This window comes from Papio anubis, chromosome 12 (genome assembly GCF_008728515.1).
Source record: "Papio anubis isolate 15944 chromosome 12, Panubis1.0, whole genome shotgun sequence".
Classification (NCBI taxonomy): domain Eukaryota; kingdom Metazoa; phylum Chordata; class Mammalia; order Primates; family Cercopithecidae; genus Papio; species Papio anubis.
Genome location: NC_044987.1, coordinates 22,851,007 through 22,867,273, shown reverse-complemented (window position 1 = coordinate 22,867,273; position 16,267 = coordinate 22,851,007). Strand labels below are relative to the sequence as shown.

At 42.2% G+C, this 16,267-nt stretch overlaps 2 protein-coding genes across 8 annotated transcripts in view; one reads left to right on the top strand and one right to left on the bottom strand.

Annotated features, from left to right (window-relative positions):
* BTG4 (BTG anti-proliferation factor 4) overlaps positions 1-12,489 on the bottom strand; it is a 112,468-nt gene extending 99,979 nt beyond the window's left edge. For 3 of the 4 annotated variants that reach the window (XM_031652977.1, XM_031652978.1, XM_031652975.1), the window contains exons 1-2: positions 12,229-12,335; positions 10,207-10,289 (exon numbers count right to left, since the gene is read on the bottom strand). The gene's annotated coding sequence lies outside the window, so the exon portion shown is untranslated. Of the gene's footprint in view, positions 1-10,206; positions 10,290-12,228; positions 12,336-12,399 lie in introns of those variants that run through there. The other variant, XM_031652976.1, reaches the window with a different exon arrangement.
* Positions 12,490-13,075: 586 nt separating this feature from the next.
* The window catches only part of SIK2 (salt inducible kinase 2), a 125,240-nt gene continuing 122,048 nt past the window's right edge, over positions 13,076-16,267 (top strand). For 2 of the 4 annotated variants that reach the window (XM_021926523.2, XM_017948957.3), the window contains exon 1: positions 13,100-13,374. In XM_021926523.2, coding sequence (XP_021782215.1) covers positions 13,240-13,374 — 135 coding nt within the window. In that variant the 5' untranslated portion in view covers positions 13,100-13,239. Of the gene's footprint in view, positions 13,375-16,267 lie in introns of all 4 variants that reach the window. The other 2 variants (XM_003910678.4, XM_031652973.1) reach the window with 2 other exon arrangements.

Here is a 16,267-nt window from a genome sequence, read left to right as displayed (position 1 = left end):
CAAAATTGTGAAACAAGTATCCCCTGGGACCTGAGCTTTACTAAGACAACCCAAGATTTAAAATCTCCTTCACAATACTTACCTATCTGAGCCTCCCATCCCTATCATCCCCCAAAAGTTACTGCTCTGTTCTTTGCTTTCTTCGTATTCCATTCATTGAAGCTTATCTCTCCCCTATGCAAATACCTAATTAACCCAGTTGCTATGGTCTGAATGTATGTGTCCTCTCAAAATTCATGTGTTGAAACCTAACTCCCAAGGTGATAATATTAAAAGATGGGACTTTTGGGAGGTGATGAGGTGGTGAGGGTGGAGCTCTCATGAATGAGATTAGTGCCCTTATTAAAGAAGCTGTAGAGAGACCCCTCCCCGTCTTCCATCCCATGAGGATGCAGCAAGAGGCATATCTATGAGGCAGACAGCGAGCCCTCACCAGACACTGAATCTGCTGACTCCTGGACCTTGAACCTAGCCTCCACAGCTGTGAGAAATAAATTTCTATTACTTATAAATTACTCAGTCTAAGGTACTGTGTTATAGCAGCCAGAACAAAGTAAGACACCAATCATGAAGCTAATGGAAAAAAATCAGAATAGCAGAGAGGAAGGAGAGGCTTTTTCTCCAGGTGAACTAAGTACATTTTAGTAGTGGCTTCTGGAAGACTGCCACACTTGCTTTGTTTAATCCAAAGGAATAAGGCTATGTAGAAGGGAAGTAGCAGTGTACTGGAGGAGATATTTTACATAAATATAATCTTTCAGCTTTCAAATCTCACTGTGTAGAATTACATCTCCATAATATTAATTCCTAGTAATGCTTATAAGCTAACAACAATTATAAGTCAATTTTTCCCATTGCAAGTCTCATGGGTCACAACATGCATCATGAATGAGCCCATACTGGACCTCACATAATATGGTCCCCCTCCCCTTCAGCCCCATCTCTCTCCTCCCCCATCACTACCCAGCTGGAACACTTGCAGCTTTTTCTCATCTCAAGATACTCAGACATTTTGTCCCTGGTAAGGCTCCCTCCACATCTCATCTCCTCACTCTCTCCTGCTGATTCTTCCCATGTTCCCTTAAATTTTGTTTCCTGAGGAAAACTTATTGACCCCCAACCCCAGACTAGATCAGGACTCCTAGGAAGTTATTTTCTTTTAGAGCATTTACTACAGTTATGAATATGTAAAAGAGTGAAATTGGAGTAATACACTGGAAAGCAGAAAATAATGAATTTTTATTTAGTTTTTGAACACATACATATTAAGGACTTGCTATGTACCAGGTATTGTATTAGATACTAGGAATACTGTGGAGAAAGAGGCAGACCGCTTTATCTCACTTTAATCACCCTTTCTTGAGGATATTTCTTGGGTCTTATTACTATCTAGAACAATATCTAATTCAAATATGCCAGCATAGTAGATCCCTTCTCAAGATCTTTCATGTCCCCTCACTCTCATCTAATTTAAGCTCCAGACTCTTTTTTTTTCTTTTAGAGACAGGGTCTCACTCTATTATCCAGGCTGTAGTATAGTGGCATAATCCTAGCTTACTATAGCCTCGAACTCCTGGACTCAAGTGATCCTCCTGCCTCAGCTTCTTGAGCAGCTAGGACTACAGGCGCGAACCACCATGCTTAGGTCGCTCCAGACCCACCTTCCCTCTACCTTCATCTAAAGCCTCCTATTCCTCCATCCTCACACTGCCTGCAGATATCTGCTTCCTACCTCACAGAGGAAATAGATGCCAAGGTTAAACTTCTGGCACTGTGCACTACCCACTTACCAGCAGGCAAAGCTACCCTTGCTTCTTTCTCCCATCCATATCAGAGTAAAAGAGGGGTCTCCCTCCTGACTAAAAAGTCTCTTCTGTTGTATTCTCTTACCCTCTATAGGTTATCTCTAATCACCTTTATTTCAACCTTTCTCTTTTCTGGCTCTTTCCAGAAATGCTTAACTCTACCAGTTAAAACGCACACACACACACATTTTCATACACTCACACTCACACACACACACTCACACATACACTCACCACCAAACTTCTCTTGACTCTACATCCTCTTCTATCTTCATTCCTTCACAGACAAATTTTTTGAAAGAACGATCTACACTCATTTTTCTTCATCACTTCCCACTCTAGCTTGGCTTCCGCCCCCAGGACTCTGAAAGCCTCTGCAAAGATCATCAATTATCTCTTTGTCACTAAATCCAGTGAATTCCTTTCAATCTTCATCTTGCTTGACATCTTTTCAGAGACTGAAAGTACTCCTTCCACTTTGAAATTCTCATTTAAGGTCTCTTTTCCCTAGATTTTAAGGTATTTTTCCCTATTTATCCATTCTCCTTGTTTCTCTGGTCTCTACACTTTGGTGGGGAGGGGATGCTTCTCTTTATTTGCCCACTCCTGTGGTGCTGAATAAATACTGTAGGATTTTCCCGTCTCTTTCTTTTTAAATTTTCTTTAAGAGGTGAGGTCTCACTACGTCACCCAGGCTGGAGTGCAGTAGCATGATTATAGAGCGTTGCTGTCTTGAACTCCTCATCTCAAGTGATCCTCCCACCTTAGCCTCCCGAGTAGCTGGAACTACAGGTGTGTGCCACCGAGCCCAGACTCCTTCACTCTTGATACTCCCATTGAATGATACCACTCACATCCTTGACTTCAACTATCAGTACTACCAATCTCTATATTTTCACCCTAGATTTCTCCTCTGAGCCCCAGAATTATGTATCCAGAGCCCATAAATGGCAATGCAAAACATTTGACTCCTACCACAACTCATTTGGCTCCAGCATACAGACATAATATATATTGATCTCTGCAAGTTATTTAACAGTCTTTTATTACATCCTTATATATATTAGGCTCTAATAATCAGAGGAATAAGGGCTAAATGTCTAAATGAAATAGATTATATGCTCCCTGAGGGCTGGGACCATATTTCATCTACCTTTGTATGGTCAGTCCCAGCAGAGTGAATGGCATGTGGTAAACTCTCAGTAACTGATTGCATCTGTTCACTCCAGTCAACAACCTGGGAGCAATCTTCAACATCTCTCTCCCTTCCATTCCTCACATCTTATCATGGGCACAATTGGAATTTATCACTTCAGCAGTTTCCTACCCAGTTGCAACTTCAGAATTTCTCTATAGAGGGGTTTAGGAGCAGCCATCTGGCTGAAGGGACAGAGAAGGCCTCACACGACCTGGTCCTACCTGTCTTCCAGTTTTATCTATGGACACTGTCATCACTGAGTCTAGATGTTCACAACTGATGACAGTTACCTGAGCATATCATGTCACTTCCTACCTTTGGGACCATTGTTCATTCTGTTTCTTCCTCTTCAAATGCTCATCCAATCTTTTTTCATCTGGCTCTTACTAGGCCTTTATAATTCTTTTTAGCTTTCATCTTTTGGAAACCTCCCCTGAAGACCCTTAAATTGAGCTGAGTGCCTCTCCTTTGAGCTCCCCGTCCAAATCTCTCATCTTAGCTCTCACCACATTACATTAAAATTGTTTGTGTGTCTACCCTCTTCACAACAATCTTCTGAGGTAGGCACTATTATTTAGCACTACTTAACAGCAATTCAAGCAGAGAGAGGTTAAGTAATTTCCCCAAGGTCACCAGCTAGTAAGTAGTAGAGCCAAAGTTCACACTTAAGCAGTTGGATTTTACAACTCCCTCTCTAAACCATAAAATTCTCAAGGGCAAGGACTGTGTCTGACTTATGTTTGTATGTGTCTACCACGGTGGCTAGCACATGAATGCAATAAATGTCAAAATAAACAGTACTTGCTGAATTCTGCTAAAAAGTTTTGGAATTTCAAAAATTACTAAGATATGATCCTTACCTTAAAAGAAGTTCATGACCTAGTAGAGGTGGGAAGATTAGTAAAATACTCCAATAATAGACAGGAATGAACTAAAAGGAAAGTAACTGAGAGTTAAGTAGCTTACACATTGAAATATTGGTATTAGAATGTCAAGGTGCCTCTTTAAAATCTTTTTTTTTTTTTTTAGACAGGGTCTTGCTCGGTCGCCCAGACTGGATTGCAGTGGTGCGATCTCAGCTCACTCCAACTTCTGCCTCCCAGGCTCAGGTGATCCTCCTGCCTCAGCCTCCAGAGTAGCTGGGACAACAGGTGTGCACAACGACACCCACCTAATTTTTGTATTTTTAGTAGAGACAGGGTTTCACCATGTTGGTCAGGCTGGTCTCGAACTCCTGACCTCAAGTGAACTACTTGCCTCAGCCTCCCAAGGTCCTGGGATTACAGGCATGAGCCACCACACCTGACCCCTGTTTAAAATCTTTTCCCAGAAGCATGAATATAGAATCTTCCTATAACTCAGTTATATGAAAAACCTAATCAGGCACACTGGCTCATGCCTGTAGTCCCAACTACTCAGGAGGCTAAGACAGGTGAACTACTTGAGCCCAAGAGTTTGAGACCAGCCTGGACAACATAGCAATACCTTGTCTCAAAAAAATAAAGGTAAAAACAACAACAACAAAAAGAAAAAAAAATCAAATGAAGGTGGACCAATAAATTATGGAAGTTAAACTGGAAGATGTTTAGTGACCACGTCTAGGACTGTGGCCCAGGCTTTGCCCTATTTACCAGTTTACCGGTCCACAGTCTTGAACCTACTATGAGCAATACACTCGTACTAGGAGTGATAATACAAAGAAGACTCCAATAAAGATATAGAAAACATGTTGGTGGAATCTGTGGATAGCTTAGAAAACTAACAATTAGCTAGTATGATAGGTGGCAAGCAAATAATCAAAATGATTATTTTATCTGGAACAAGGAGCAAAATCAACAAGATGACATTTTAACTACCAGAATTTCCATTTATATTTTTAAAAAATTGATTGCCTAAGAAAATTATAAGAGTGATGTAATACAATAATAATTGTTATTTTTAAAGACCCAAGGGTTTTAGTTAGCCTTGGTCTTAACTGTGGGATGTGGCTGCTAAAACGACAGCTAGCCCAATTTTTGGCTGAATTAATATGAACATGGAGTCCAGATCAAAGGAGTGACTGGTCAATGGCCAGTATTCTGTACTGCTTAGACTACACCTGGGCTACTATGTTCTGTTTTTTGAACAGTATTTTAAGAGAGACATTGACAAACTATTATCTGGAGAAGCACAAAGATAAGGGTAAAAATAGTCAGCTAGACAGCGAAGTTGGGAATGTTTTGCCTGGAAAACTAAAGAAAGAATATGAGAATGTGTGTGTGTGTGTGTGTGCGCGCGCGCGTGTGTGTGTGTAATGTCTTGCTCTAGAGAAAAGAACTAAAATCTATAGGCAGAAGTTAGAAGCAAATATGAAACCAATAATAAGGAAGTGCTTTCCATTGACGCCAACTGTCTGACAATAGACTGGGTTCCTGCATGAAGCAGTAAACCAAGGCTTAATGTCACCCATCAAATATTTAGAAATTTATGTTTCAGATAGGAAGATGGACTCATATGATACTCTTTAAGATCCCTTTCAAACTTACGGTCCTAAGAAAAGCTGTCATCTGGGAGAAGATACATACATTTGAAATTATTTTAAAAAATTAGAGAGTCATACATTCTTCATTGAGAGAAGATCCATCACAGCTAAAGCCAAACTAGGGCCTGATTAGCTAAAGACCTCCCTCTTAGTCCTGCTTTTGCTGCATTCCATAAGTTTTGGCATGTTGTATTTTCATTTTCATTTGTCTCAGGATATTTTTTACTCCCCTTCCCACCTGCCTTTTTTGAGATGAGGTCTCACTATGTTGCCCAGACTGAACTTGAATTCCTAAGCTCAAGCAATCTTTCCTCCTTGGCCTCCCAAGTAGCCGGGATTACAGGCATGCACCACACCTGCCTCTGGTTTCCCTTTTGATTTCTTCTTTGACCCATTGGTTGTTCAGAAGTGTGTTATTTAATTTCCACGTATTTGTGAATTTTAAAATTTTTCTTCTGCTGATTTCTAGTTGCATTCCTTTGTGGTCAGAAAAGATACTTGGTATGATTTCAGTCATCCTAAAATTTTTAAGACTCATTTTGTTACCTAACACATGATCTATCCTAGAGAATCCTCCATGTGTGGTTGGAAAAAATGCGTATTTATATGTAACCATAAAAGACTCTGAATAGCCAAACCAATCTTGAGCAAGAAGAAAAAAGCTGGGGGCCTCACACTTCCTAATTTCAAAATATATTACAAAGCTACAGTAATTAAAACAGTATAGTACTGGCATAAAGACAGAAATACAGACCAATGAAACGAAATAGAAAGACCAGAAATAAACCTCCACATATATAGTCAACTGATCTGCAATAAGAGTGCCAACCATACAAAATGAGGAAAGGATAGTCTCTTCAATGAATAGTGCTGTGAAAACTGGATATTCACATGCAAAAGAATGAAACTAGACCCTTATACTATATAGAAAATCAGCTCAAAATGGATTAAAGACTTAAATGAATATAAGACTTTAAATTATAAAACTCCTAGGAAAAAATGTAGGGGAAAACCTTGATATTGGTCTTGGCAATGATTTCTTGAATATGGCATCAAATGTACAGGCAACAAAAGCAAAAATAGACAAGTGGGACTGCATTAAACTAAAAAGCTTCTGCACAGCAAAGGAAACAATCAACAGAGTGAAAAAGCAACTATGGAATTAGAGAAAAAGAATTGCAAGCCATATATGTGATAAGAGCTTAATGTCCAAAATATATAAGGAACTCCTAAAACTCAGTTGAAAAAAAAAACAACAAATAACCTGATTTTAAAATGAGCAAAGGACTTGAATGGATATTTCTTCAAAAAAAGATACACAATTGGCCACTAGGTATATGAAAAAGTGCTCAACATCACTAACCACCAGGGAAATGAAAATCAAAACCAAAATGAGATAGCATCTCACACCTGTTAGTGTGGCTATTATAAAAAAAAAAAGATAATGAGTGTTGGCAAGGATATAGAGAAATCAGAACTCTTGTATACTGTTAGTAGGAATGTAAATCAGTACAGCATTATGGAAATCAGTATGGAGGTTCCTCAAAAAATTAAAAATAGAACTACCATATGATCCATCAATCCCACTTCTGGGTATTTATCCAAAGGAGTTGAAATCAGGATCTTGAAGAGATATCTGCACTCCCATGTTCATTACAGCATTATTCACAATAACCAAGATAAAGAAACAACCTAAATGTCTATCAATAGAGGAATGGAAAGAAATACACACACACACACACACATATGCACACACAACAGAATATTATTCAGCCTTAAAAAAGAAGGGAATCCTGCCATATGCAACAACATGGATGGACCTGAAAGACATTATGCTAAGTAAAATAAGCCAGTCACGGAAGGATAAATACTGCATGATCCCACTCATATGAGCTATCTAAAATAGTCAAGCTAATAGAAACAGAATAGAATGGTGTTGCCTGGGGCTGGGGAGTAGGGAGAAATAGCAAGTTGTTCAATGGGTGTAAAACTTCAGTAATTCAAGATGAACAAGTTCTAGAGATCTGAACAACATAGTGCCTATAGTTAATAATATTGTATTGTACACTAAAAAATTTAAGAGAGTAGATCTCAAGTGTTCTTACCAACCCCCGCCCAGCCCCCCGCCCCTGGCACACACATGGGAGCAGGGGGGAGCTTTTGGAGGTGACAGATATATTTATTACTTTGATACGGGTGTATGCATATGTTCAAGCTCATCAAATTGTATACATTAAATATGTACATCTCATTATATATTAAGTATACCTCAATAAAGCTATTTTAAAAATAAAAGTACTAAAGAAAGTTTTCTAAACTTCAGTCCTCTAGTTTATTTCCATAATAGTACCTTACATGTAGTGGCATCCACATGTTCTTTATGTGACTGATTGATGTTTGTTTCATGAATAGCTGTACTTTACACTAATAAGAAGCCCTTGGAATGAGCACAGGTCAGTGATTTGGATTTTCTTGTGTACTTTCTGTATTTGTTAATATAAGAGGCAAAGTATTCATTCTAGCTTTGTAATCTATTTTTTCTAAGCAAAGTTGTCTAATAAAGATTTCATCAGTTTTTTATTTGAACTAAATTGAAATCCAGGCCTAAGCCAATTTTTTTTTTTTTTTTTTTTTTTTTTTTTTTTTTTTTTAGATGGAGTCTCACTCTGTTGCCCAGGCTGGAGTGAAGTGGTGCAATCTCAGCTCACTGCAAGCTCCATCTCCTGGGTTCACGCCATTCTCCCACCTCAGCCTCCCCAGCAGCTAGGATTACAGACGCCTGCCACCACACCCGGCTAATTTTGTTTTTGTATTTTTAGTAGAGACGGGGTTTCACCATGTTAGCCAGGATGGTCTCGATCTCCTGACCTTGTGATCCGCCCCCCCCTAGGCCTCCCAAAGTGCTGGGATTACAGGCATGAGCCACCGCACCCAGCTAAGCCTATTATTATATTGACTTTCCTTCAGTCCTGAAATGATAAAACAGTAAAAATGCAGATATTGTTCACGATCAAGGAGACAAATGGTACTTATCTTTTTTCAAGTTCACAGGCTGTCTGCTTCAGCAAAATAATATACAGCATTGTGAGCCATGAAGTCTTCTTTCCTCACATTTCAGATCACTTTTTCATTACCTCTTTGCTAACTCCTCTCCTCATTTCACATTTTTATTTATAATCCACTTTATTCTAAGTATGTTATATAATTAATTCTTAGTCTCTCACTGTCTTACTTCTTTCTCGGTGTACACCTTTTTTACCTTTTGAAGTGTTATGTTAACATTTTTTAACCAACTCAATGCTAAATATCATAGACTCACAGCATCAGCTGGGAATGCTGCATCTGAAAGCTCAATCAAAAAGGAATTTGGTGACTAGAATGCTTTACCTCACTGATACCAAAACCAGAGATGGAAAAGAAAGATGGGGATTGTAAGATGAAGCTCTCTTTCTTCTCCTTCTCCCTCTTATCTTTTATTCTTTTTTCCTGCGGATTGTGTGTGTGTGTGTGTCTGTGTGTGTGTGTGTGTGTGTAGGGAAAGAGAAAGAGGAAGAGAAAGAGGGAGAGGAAAAGGAAAGCAGGAGTTGAATAATATTAATAATTGCTAAAATATATACAGCTATCATTTAATTGGAAACAAAAGTACATAAGAGACATACAGGGTTGAAATAGGACAGGGATGAGTAGGTCTTTTGGATTAAGGAAACAGAGTTGAATCACAGAATCCAAGATTGCAGTATTCTAAATTAGTCCACATATATGTGTTTCTTCAGGGTTTCATTTACAGCCTACCAGTAACGCTGAGTAGCACACCCACTACATTTCCACATGAGTAAGGCTGATTTTTGGCACAGCCCCTTCTGTCTCTTCCCTCTTTCTGGTCTCCTGTTCTCTAACTTGTAGACACCCAGTATGCTCACACTGAACTCTGGCTTTCCAAAACCTTTTGGTACTCTCTGTCTTTCCTTTTTCTTCTTTCCAGCCCCAAATCAATTCTTATTCCCAGACTGTGCAAGGAGGTGTTTGGCCTGGTTATCTAATTTAAATACTCAAATGATCCATTTCCGTTCAACAGGTATACTTTAAAGGATAAGGCTGTTCACTGAGCGGGCCTCCATGAGTATTTTCTGGTTCTTGGGTAAGTGACTTTTCATCAGATTCCCAAAGGAACCCACCCCCAGAACAATTAAAATACAATCATCTGACTGGGCGCGGTGGCTCACGCCTGTAATCCCACCACTTTGGGAGGCCAAGACGGGCAGATCACAAGGTCAGGAGATCGAGACCATCTTGGCCAACATGGTGTAACCCCACCTCTAGTAAAATACAAAAAATTAGCTGGGTGTGGTGATGCGTGCCTGTAATCCCAGCTACTTGGGAGGCTGAGGCAGGGGAATTGCTTGAACCTGGGAGGCAGAGCTTGCAGTGAGCTGAGATCATGCCACTGCACTCCAGCCTGCTGACAGAGCAAGACTCCACCTCAAAAAAAAAGAAATCATCTAAGTGGCAAAATGCACATGGTTATTATTTTTGAACTGGTATACATATGTAGGTTCCTAGCCTAATTAGAATACCTCTCACCTAGTTAGAGGACCACTCATATACCACACCTATCAATCCAGAAATCTGATCAGTCTTACAGCTTTCTCCCATTTCTCCCCTCATGTTTGCAAACAACATACCTCATGGTAGAGTAAGGTATTGCTTGGGGAGAGTGAAAAGCAGAAGCACAGTGAGCAGTGGAGGGCCCAAAAGCCATCTTGCACTAAAAAAAAAAAAAAAAAAAATAAAATAAAATAAATATATATATAAATTTTAAAATAAAATAAATACACAATATATTAATTTTCATTAAAAAATTAAAACTACAGAAAAGTTGCAAGAATGGTACAACAATCTACCATATACCCTTTTACCTATTTTATCAATTTAACATTTTGCCACATTTGCCTTATCTATCTGTGCTAAACTACTTGAGAGTAAGTTGCATATATCAGAATTTTTTGCTTTTTTTTTTGTTACAGTCTCACTCTGTCATCCAGACTGGAGCGCAGTGGTATGATCTCAGCTCACTGCAACCTCCGCCTCCCAGGTTCAAGCGATTCTCCCACCTCAGCCTCCAGAATAGCTAGGATTACAAGCGAGTGCCACCACACTCGGGTAATTTTTGTATTTTTAGTAGAGACAGGGTTTTGCCATGTTGGCCAGGCTGATCTTGAACTCCTGCCCATCTCGGCCTGCCAAAGTGTTGGGATTACAGGTGTGAGCCACCACGCCTGGCCAAAAATTTCATACCTAACTAGTTTAGTGTGTATCTCTTAACAAGGGATACTCTCTCTTATAATCACAGTACAATTATAAAATTCAAGAAGTTTAACACTGAAAGAGTATCTTATCTAATATGTAATCCATATTCAAATTTCAGTAGTTGTTCTGATACATTCCTTTATAGCATGTTCTTCCAAGATCACATGTTGCCTTTAGTGCCATGCCTTTCTAAATCCCTTAAATCTAGAATGGTTCCTCAGTCTTTCTTTGACTTTCATGACACTGATGTTTTTTAAGGATACAGGTCAGTTGTTGGGTAGAATGTTTCTTAGTTTGCATCTTTCTGATTGTTTCTAGATCATAATATGCATTTTTGACAGGAATACTACATAAGAGATATTGTAACCTCAGTGGCTCACGTCAGGAGGCTCATCATGTCATTTTATCACATAATTGGTGACATTAACTTTGATCATTTGGTTAGGGTAATGTCTGTCAGATTTCTCCACTGTAGAGGTACCTCTGTTAACCCTTTATCATGAATCAGAAATCCAAAGACTGTGCAAATATCTTGTTCCCCAGCCAAATTTTACTCAATGATTTAAACATCTATTCATAATTCTTGTCTGAATCCATTATTACTGTAATGGCTGCCAAATGATTTGCTAATTGTCATTTCTTCTAACATATATTAGTTGGCATTCCACCGTCATTTCACTTCTCCCCCCTTTATTTTTCTATTTAAAAGTTTAAAAGTAAGTATGCTCTACGATTCTTTTACAAAATTCAATGTGTTAGAATCAATTTCTGTCATTATTTATTCATTTATTGAGACAGAGTCTCGCTCTGTCACCCAGGCTGGAGGGCAGTGGCACGATCTTGGCTCACCGCAACCTCTACTTCCTGGGTTCAAACAATTCTCCCTGCCTCAGCCTCCCGAGTAGCTGGGATTATAGGCGCCCACTACCACGCCCGGCTATTTTTGCATTTTTAGTAGAGATGGGATTTCACCATGTTGGCCAGGCTAGTCTTGAACTCCTGACCTCAGGTGATCCGCCCACCTCGGCCTCCCAAAGTGCTGGGATTACAGGCGTGAGCCATTAAGCCCGGCCCATTATTTATTCTTGATACCCAAATTGTCTCAGATTTGGTAAGGCGGGAGCACCTTGGAGCGATCTTTCTTTTGACATATCTTCCTTGACCTAGCCAAGAAATCTCCTTGCTTTAAGGCACAGGATCTTTCAAGGGCATTTTATACTTCCCCTGTCTCTGCCCTCGAATGAGCCATCTCGCCACGGAGTCTAGCTCCTTTAGGTGGAAAATGGTATTTAGAAACCAAGATATGAAGGCACATGATACATTTCAGAATATTGAAGTGTCACTGTCCCTATTTCCTTCAGTCACATTTGCAAGCGTGGTGTGATTTATAATCCTACCTCTACCATTGCCTGTGTGACCTTGGCAATTCCCTTTATTCCTTGCGGTCTGCTTCGTCCTTTGGGGGAAAAAATTGGATTAGAGAAATATTTTTAACCGTTTTCAGGGTCACCAACACGTTTGGGAATCTGACAGAAGCTACGGGTCCATTTCTCCAGAGACATGCTCACATAAGCAAAAACTGGCCTGTGTTTTAGGGGGTTCCGGACTCCGAAGTTCGCATGAGGCTCCAAATCTCTGGATTAAGTGATCTCCAAGATCTCTTCAGCGCTGACATTGACATTCTGTGAGTCTATCAGCGACCGCACTGCTGTCAGAATGACTCCTCGGAGACATCAAAACGTGGAGGGTTTTGTTATATATAGCAACGAGAAGAGAAAAAAACACAAAGAAAGGAGCCTGTGAGCAACGCATTGCTCAGCCACAGTTCTTTGCCGGTGCCAAATTTAGGGCGCGCTGTACTTGTAGGTGAGAGGTTTTGGCGGGAAGGACCCCGGGTGGGCGGAGAACGCCGGGGCGGAGAACGCCGGGGCGGAGAAGGAGATCGCAGGCCGCATCCAGGTCTCTGCACCCCTACGCACGGTCCGCCAGGGCTCGCTCTTGCCCTTCGCCTGGAAGGCCGAGGACCGTAGCGGGCCGCGCGGCGACCCCGCCCCTGGCAGCGGCGAGGCGGAGGGGCAAGGGGAGGGCGTCTGAGCCCGGAAGGAGCGCGCCGGCCAGGCCCGCGCCCCTCCCCGCGCGCCGTCCCCCACTCTCCTGCAGCCGACGTCGGCGGTGCTTCGGTCGCCATGGTGACCAATCCAGGCCCGGGCCCGCCCCCGCCCCCCTGCCCCGGCCCCCTGACGTCGGCGCACGTCAGCGGCGGCGCGCGCCTGGCTGGGCCCTGCGGAGCGGGAGGGAAGGAGCGAAGGAGCAAGCTGAGCGGCCGTCGCCCAAGCCAAGCCGCGCTGCCAGCGCTCCCGCTCGCCCGCCCGCGCTCCTGTCCGCCGTGTCTAGCAGCGGGGCCCAGCATGGTCATGGCGGATGGCCCGAGGCACTTGCAGCGCGGGCCGGTCCGGGTGGGGTTCTACGACATCGAGGGCACGCTGGGCAAGGGCAACTTCGCCGTGGTGAAGCTGGGGCGGCACCGGATCACCAAGACGGAGGTGCGGCCCGGGGCTCGGCGGGAGCGTCCGAGGCGAGGGTTCGGGAGAGGAGCTGCTCACCGAGAGGGGCGGCCGCAGTGGTGGGACTGGGGAGACCCGAGAGGCCGCCTCACTGGCGGAGGCGAGCGGGCCTGGGACTGTGAGGACCCAGGAGGTGCAGGGGGTCGGTGAGCAGCGAAGGGATCGGGCCCGGGCACCCGGAGCCGAGTGTCGTCCGACTGGAAACGCAACCAGCCGGGGCTTAGCTTTCCCCTACGCCACCCGCGGTGGCCACCCGGAATTTCGCCCAGAGCCCCCCACCCGAGCCGTGACCTGGTCTGTGGCCTCCGCTCCGGAGCCCAAGTTCCGCGTCTTCCCTGCTTTCGGCTGGGGGTGGGGTGGGAGGGGAAGTCTCGGTGTTCCCAGGCTGCGCCGTGAGAGACGTCGCCGGCCCGAGGAGGGGACCGCCTGCGCTTGGGCTCCGCGGATGGGGGATCGTGCGGCCCCCGTGACCCCGGTGCCCCTGCCCTACCCGACGAGGAGGGGCCCGGTGGCTGGGAATGCCCCCACGGCCACTGACCATCTCTTTCCTTCCTTTTGGCCCACGGTGTCTCTGATTCGGTGTCTGGCTAGCTTGATCCCTTGCCTGGGGCATTTCCATTTAATGCTCCAGACAATAGAACTGGTTAAAATGGTCATCTCTGCACTTGCACAGTGGGTGGGTTGGACAGAAGTCTAGGGTTGTCCCTGTACCAGGTGTGTATTCTGGCTGTAATACGCATTCTTTAAACCATATTAGATTCTGCCTCTACTCATAAAGCCCTCAGCTGCTTCCTGACGGTGAATCCTGCACCCTCTTCATTGCACATTCTAATGCACCGCACATATTCTCTCACAAGTCTCTGTTCTTACCTAACCCGCCCCCCTTCCTTCCACTGCCTCAAGCTGCTCTCCTCAGGGTCTCTATTTTAAGACGTGCAAATTAAATACCTTAGAAGAACGGTAGAAACAAAACCATTCTTTAGAATAAAACCTAGTGGTTTTGACGTACTCTACTCTGCCTTATTGTAGTTCCTCCTGGAGTTTCATCCTTTTCCTGTTTGTTTGCCCTCCAGTTTTGGTCCTATTCTGCTTTTTCCCTTGTTAGTACGAATGTACTAGAGTTTGAATGTAGAATAAAGTAGGACTTCTTTTCAGAATGACTTATGTAAGGCGAAGGGCACTGGCAAACCTGAGTGATTTTTGGAGTTGCAGTTGTACTTAGAAGTTTTGCTTAATCCCATTTCCAAAAGGAAGGGGTATATGTCATTTTGTCGTCTTTACTTTTTGCCTTCCCCTGCTGGTCCTGAAGCAGTCCAAATCTTTTAGAATCAGGACCAAGTTCAGATATTTTATTCTCACAGATTTACCAGTTAGCAATTTAAATTGTAATGATAATGGTAACTTGACTAGAGTGATATTGCTAAATCTTTGCATAGTTTAATCTGATCCCAGCATTTTTTAAAATGAAGAAATTGGTTCCATTCCTCTGAAGAGCCATAGCCTAATGCCATGCCATTTCCCTTAAAGTTACATAAAAGAAGGCATTTTAAATGCATGTTTTATGAGTCCTTGCTTAATGACTTTCTAAAAACAAACACATTGTGAGTTATAGAGAGGTTCTACAAAACTTTTGAACTATAGTATATCGTGTGGGTTGAATTCCAAATCCATCAGTTCATAATATTTTTTTCTCAGCTCTTACTGGGATTAGTAGCAAGATTTAATTAAGTCATCTATTATTTATCAGGTCAGATTTAGTTAATACAGTAAGAGCTGCTTAAGTGGAGTGACTGACACTTTCTCTTGAGGTTGACAATTCAAATGGTGTCCGTTTTAAACTGATATATCTTAAAGAGCTAGGGGGCACTATGGAGTATTATCGTGGTTTGGCTATCAGAGTGAGATCAATGCATTCATTTGTAATTGAAGCAAGCACTGGTCAGATCGTGAAAGAGGATCAATCCTAAATCGTGTGTGTAGTATATATGTGTAGAATTATTTACGTTAAATGCTAAATGTTTAGTCCACAGAACCCATTTCCCTGTGCTTTTCTAAAGAAGCTGTTATTAACATATAAAAAGAAATAGTGTGAATGTGAATTTGAGATGGGTGAGTGTGAGTATCTGTGGAGATTTGGTGGGTGTGATTGGAGATATTAAGGTAGAGAGGGATACGTGAAATGTCAAAGCAATCGTTGAACAGAAGAGTTCTCTAGATCTCTAGCTTGTAAAGTTGCTCTGATTTTTTTTTTTTGAGACAGAGTCTTGCTCTTGTTGCCCAGGCTGGCTGGAGTGCAATGGTGCGATCTCGGCTCACTGCAACCTCTGCCTCCCGGGTTCAAGCGATTCTCCTGCCCCAGCCTCCCAAGTAGCTGGGATTACAGGTGCTCACCACCATGCCCGGCTAATTTGTGTCTTTTTAGTAGAGACGGGGTTTCACAGTGTTGGCCAGGCTGGTTTCGAACTCCTGACAAGTGATCCACGGCCTCGGCCTCCCAAAGTGCTGGTATTACAGGCGGGAGCCACCGTGCCTGGCCCAATTGTTTTTTAAAGTATTCCATGGGAGTAACAATTCCATTGTTAATGAAGTTTTTTTACAGCAGTTATTTATCCTTATTCGAATTCACTGGAGAAATGTTTGTGTGTTTTTGATAAATACAACTACCTTAAAAACTATAAGATGTTTAGTAAAAACTTTTGTTTTAAATTGAGTTTTCATTGCAGAATATACTACGGTAGTTATAGTGGAACAATGAATATGGTATAAAAATAATATCAGCAAAATATCCCAATTATTGACGATAAAAGTTTCTTCATATACTGTGCTTTAACATAGATACAAGTTTGTGTGTTTTAAAACTTAGAGGTTCTTT